The 6,000-nt window shown below is 33.4% G+C and overlaps 1 protein-coding gene across 1 annotated transcript; it reads left to right on the top strand.

Annotated features, from left to right (window-relative positions):
- The first annotated feature begins 4,076 nt into the window (after window positions 1-4,076).
- On the top strand, window positions 4,077-5,804 carry LOC129289963 (ankyrin repeat-containing protein ITN1-like). Its single transcript, XM_054926701.1, has 2 exons — window positions 4,077-4,640; window positions 5,136-5,804. The coding sequence occupies exons 1-2, from the start codon at window positions 4,077-4,079 to the stop codon at window positions 5,802-5,804; spliced, it is 1,233 nt and encodes a 410-aa protein (XP_054782676.1).
- The last annotated feature ends 196 nt before the right edge of the window (window positions 5,805-6,000 follow it).

Below are 6,000 nucleotides of genomic sequence, written 5' to 3'. Positions count from 1 at the left end.
TCTGTTTTAGTTATAAGTACCCATAAGCCTTTTCAATAAAGTATAAAATCGTTATCTCAAAATAATCGTTAAATAGCTGCCAAATATATAATGGTTGTTTCACACAAACTATTGTATAATTAGGCCTAATTTTGATCATTTTTTATATGTTGTCCAACAACATAAGTAATAATTATTTTAAAATAATTGCTATAAAGTTTAGTCTTTTTTAAAAAAAGAAAACACAGGGGCTTGCATTTCTAGCAACCCTTTGCAATAACAAAATAGACACATTTCCAGTAACAATATCAAGCAATAGAATTCCACAAGAAACCAAATTTTGTATGCATTGATCAATATTTTAAAATCCAACTTTATTTCCGTCTAATCACTTCTAAAATCTATTTGCAAATACTTTAAAATTGTCTAAAAAATGCCTATACAGTAAACTAATTACAAGGAAAATTTTTCCAAATAAAACATATTGCAAGTTAAGTTGGCCAAAGTTAACAAAAAAACCAAAACTGGCCAAAGTCACTATGTTTTGTCTAAGTATAAAGAATCTATAAAATAATCCTATTTATTGAGCAAGCTAATGAGCACTTTCTTTGTTTTTTACCCATTGCTTGAATAAACACTCTAGGCCAACTATTTGAGGACTTGTTCAATTTGAGCTGTAGTGTATTCCTCTACATATGCATTCCCATAGTACTGTTAAGGCAAACATGACAACATAAATCAAGCTTAATTAAGTGTGTAGTGTGTGTAATATAATGTAAATTATTAAAATTAATAAGGTAAAGATAGAAGACATACTTGATTAGGCATAATCTTGTCAACCGGCACATGTTCAACTATGTTTTTCATGTACCTCATGATGCTATAGTCACAATCTGTAGTCTTTTATATTGTTTTAGACTCTTTTGATAAAAAAATAATTTAGTTATAATATAATATACTAAATTTGATAAAATAAATTTATGATAAATCTGTATTTTAATTATCATCCATTCAAATGCATTCTCAAAATTAATAGAACTAGAATGCAAGACAAAGTTTTCTGGCTTTGCAACATTTAGATAGCTTTACATGATAGTATGAAACTTTATATGAAAGACTACATAAAAATAATAAGTTACATAAGTGCAGAGAAATTATTTAACTTACTTATTGAACATCACTATAATATGGTTTTGGTTATCTGATTGCGCTCCAAAAGAATTGAGATACCCCATCATTTCTCTATGTGGATTGAGCATGAGTAACATTCAATGAGCCCGATCACAATTAGCACCTATTAGCATTTATTATACAAAAATAACTTAGTTAAAAAAAATTTATGCATTTGAGAGTTATATAGAGATAATAGGGGTTATGGACTGGGACAGATCTAGAAGTTGATAAATACAGGGGAAAAAAAATGAAAGGTTACAAGAAAGTGGGGTCAAAATTATTTTTCATGTGTTACAAATTAAAATAAACACATTTTTCAGGGAAAATTTATATGATGGGAGCAGTGACCCCTGCTTCCCTCTTGTATCTGTCCATGATTATATTTGTAGTTATATAGATGGAGCATTCAATTCAGTTTCAATTAAGTATCTATAATTATATTATTCTCTCTACCCTGCCAACATCATTCATGCTTTCGGTGGTCCTTTGATCTTTCCTTAATTGGCATGCTAGCTTAAATAATTGACTAATATCATCGAATAAGAAATTTAATTTAATGTTGCAGAGGTTGCTCTGTGATTATTGAGGGTTGAAGGCATTGACAAAGTAGTCCGTGCAGAGAATAGACATGGATTGACCTGTCTTTAACTGCTATGTGGAATGCCGTCTGTTTTCAGGAGCCCTTCCAGCACTGGGTTGATGGATGAGTTCATTGATTTTATTGATTATCGCGAGCGTCTTGTATTTCTCTTTAGTAAGACATCTCTCTTTCTCTTTTTTCAATCAGCCATTGAGTCACTTCTAGCCAATGATTTTTTTTTTTAATTATGTACAAAATATCCTCCTATTAAAAAAAAATTGTTGGAGACATAGTCTTCTCTAAAAACACCTGTTCGTTTATATACAAATGATAGATTTGTTTTTTTTTTTTTTTGGGGACAATACTTAGTTGATGGAATTAACTGTTTAAATATGTGACGGATTGAAACTTAAAGACCTAATTGTAAGGTAAATTTAAGAGGCCGGTTTAAAATAATATAGATGAACTTATATCTAATTTCACTTTCTTGTATATATCTGCAAGGTTATGAAAAGTCATGATACATATGCACACAACGAATATGCAATTTGATTATAGTTTATTAGTGATTTTTAATTGGGTATAATTTCGTATTTTATTTAGGTCACCTAATGTGATTATCATCCTCAATTGTGGATTATATTTTGTATTTTGTAATCATTAGGTTTTTTTTATTCCCATTTTAACTCTCATATATTGAATATTGAATGAACATAATTAGGAAACAAATTACTCTTAAACTTTGTCTCTTCCACATAAAATTTGATAACAAGTCGTCATGCCAAAAGATCACATATCAGCAATGATGATGATGATAAACTCCTAAAGCAGAAAGGACATATAGACTGCAAAAATGATGATGATCATGATGATGGTGATGATGATAAACTTCTTAGACAGAAACGAGACAGAAAGCGGCAAAGTGATGAAAATGCATTTCATCATCTTTGGTGGTACAAATCATGAACAAAAAATTGTTTTATGTAGCTCATTTTAGAACTGATCTGATGATCTTCTCTGACCATGTTGAACAAAATATTTTGCAGGAATATTGAAGTTCTGGGCATTTATGCTCCTGATAACTTCGATACCAGAAATTTCAATCCACCGCATATATTCTATGATACCACCAAATTTCATCGGCCGTCAGAGAAGTTATATGATACTACGAAATTTTATCCGCCATACAGAAGTTGATACTTTAATATATCGACTCGGTATAGGTCAGTATCATACGTCTTTTTCCACGCTAATTGTTGGCAATAATTAGAAGTCACTTTTAAGCGATTTAAGTCTCTTTGTTACAGGATATCACAAATTTTTATGGACTATATCCCTCCCTTCAATATTAAACGATATATATATATTTTTTAATATCATGTTAAAAATATAAGATATTTTGAATCTTTCAAGGTAAAATTAATAACATTGTTTAAAAATACCTTTAACAATAGATGTAATTAATAAAGTATTTTAATTGAGATACCTAATTAAATAAAGATAAATATAAAAATAAAGTGTAATTTTAAAAACAATTTTCTTTTACCAGCGTAATTTTAAGAACAAGTAACAAACTCATTAAGGGTGTAATTCAGTAAAAATTAATATCTTATACAGTATTGAATGGAGGAAGTATATACCAAGAAAAATAGTTTCACCCATGCGGAATTTGTCCCGTCACTAACAATAAATCCTTGCCTAACGATAAAGAAAAATTATTTCACTAATATTAAAAAAGTTGATTATTCATTTTATTTGTGTTTGAAATTGACCTTTTCTCCTCAAATGCCCTATTAGTAATGATGATAAGTTATTGTAGCAATTTTAATTTCTCTCTATTAAATATTAATTTTGAATGATGGGCGAAATTGTAAACTGAAACTGGGAATATTAGCTGGGCTTGATGGTGGGCTGCCCCTTTTTTGTAAAAATTAAAACTAAACAGCCCTAGCATTACGGTGAAGTTATCTTCGTGGATGTATACATTTTTAAAATTGCATGGACTAATGTAGGTTGATCTTTCTTTCTTTCTTTCTTTCTTTTTTTTGGGGGCCTGAAACGTTGTTGATTGATCAAATTAAAAGGATTGGAAATAATGAAATAAAGCTCAAAGACTAGAAACAAAATACAAAGCACATGGACCTGTTATATAAAACAGAAGTCCCCATAGCTCTTCATAGAATTTTATTTGCACAAGGTCCAACCAAATTCCCTTTATAGCAGCAACATGGTGCGCACATCGATCATAACGTTCGATGTTCGAACAATTATTTTGCATAACATGGAAGAGAGAATAAATTAAATTCTTGGTCCCCTTGCCTCCGCCCTCAAACCTTGTTTGATAATGTTTGATCTGTATGTGTCTATACAATCAGATGATCGACTCGAGCAGATTAGGAATAAAAAGGAGAAGCACGAACTAGCCGAGGAGATTGTAGACTTTCTCGTGATGAATGATGACTCGTGGATGTCTACAAATCCTGTAATGCCACGAAAAGAGGCTATGTTGCCCGTGATTCAGCCCTCCAGTATTGCGACTACAAGGAAGAAAGTCAAAGACGATGATGAGGAGACACAAGCTTCTGAAAAGCCCATTTACTATACGCCATTGCTTCTAGCAGCAAGCACAGGAATAGAAGAAATCGTGAAGGAAATCATTGACCTTCATCCAGCTTCCATTTATCACGTGAGTCATGATGGGCAAAACATTCTGCACGTGACTGTGAAGCATCGCCAAAAGAAAATCTACAAGCCCCTCAAGAAATATGGAGTCCTCAGGAGCTTGGCTGTCGGAATCAGTAGTGGAGGTTGCACTCTCTTGCACCAAGCTGCAAAGATAGACTTCTACCAACCAGGTGACCAAGCTGGTGTTGTCTTCCGACTTCGGGATGAGCTCCATTGGTTCCAAGTAAGCATTGACTAATCTTGTTAAATTAGTTCATATTTTCCACCTCTAATTCATGTTAGTCGTGATCTTCTCAGTTTTGCTCTGGAACTCTCTGTGATACGTTCTTTCCCTTGAGCTCTCAAAATTGGATCATTTTTGCTCTTGCCATTAACTAAAGTTGAATTTGATCGTTCAATGCTGATATGGACCAAATTGCTTCTCGACATGTTGGCAAAATAAGTCAAGCAATTTGGTCCACATCACCCTTTAACGGTGAAGAAATTTTTTTGCCTCATTTATGCATCGATCCTGACTCTATAACTGTACTATGCAGCGAGTGTTAAGTGATTTATGGATATATGGTCCTTTGTAGTATGGGCCTATAATAACTGTCTAAATGAATTCTGTTACTCGTGTTTAATACATAAAGATCAGAATCCTTGTAATCATGATTAAATGAATAATACATTAGTATTGAGCTTTGACATTTTTCTCTTAATCTTGTTCATTTGGCAGCGAGTACGGAAGATAATTCCTGGTGGTGTCGACTTGTATCGCAATGACGACAATATAACAGCTAGAGAGATGTTTGAACAAGAACATTCGGCCATGCTCAAAGAAGCCACAGACTGGATAAAGCAGACAGCTCAGTCATGCTCCACCGTCGTCGTTCTCATCGCCACCGTCGTCTTTGCTGCAATGTACACCGTCCCTGGCGGCAACAATAACGATGGCTCCCCCATCTTACGCAACTCACTTGTCTTTCGCTTTTTCTATACCGCTGACGCTATAGCCTTGGCAAGCTCTCTGTTGTCAGTGATGATGTTCCTCTCCATACTTACGTCGCCGTTTCGGATGCAAGATTTGTATGAGGACCTCCCACTAAACCTCGCAGATGGCTTTGGGTGGATGTTAGTCTCTTTGATGACCACTATGCTGACTTTTGGGTCAACAATTTTACTCACCGTTGGCCAGAAGAAAATGAACTGGATTTCATTTTGGGTTTACTTTGTGATGGTTCTCCCTTTCATCATCTCTGGTTTAACGCAATATCCAATCATGACCATCAAGTATAGGCTGAAAATTATAGGGCAACTACTTCTAGACCTTATACTTGGAAGAAGACAACGGCTAGTATTAGCACAAATTCTGAGTCAAAATATTCCAGAGCAAGAGATGTTTTAACAATATTATTTTTATAGATTGCATTGGATTGGAGAAACTTTATGCCGTTATTCAATATAGCTATCATAGAATATTTGTCATTTATCTGTTAGATGATTGTTGTATCTTCTGAACAAGAAAGTGGGTTTTTGGGTATAATGACATGTGAACTCAGATTAGATATTTTCTTACACACACTTGGCCGCGGGGGCTTTTC

This window comes from Prosopis cineraria, unplaced genomic scaffold (assembly GCF_029017545.1).
Source record: "Prosopis cineraria cultivar Desert tree isolate PC_DT_omini unplaced genomic scaffold, ASM2901754v1 PC13, whole genome shotgun sequence".
Lineage (NCBI taxonomy): Eukaryota > Viridiplantae > Streptophyta > Magnoliopsida > Fabales > Fabaceae > Prosopis > Prosopis cineraria.
The sequence above is the reverse complement of the archived record's forward strand: the minus strand, read 5'-3'. Positions and strand labels throughout refer to the sequence as shown.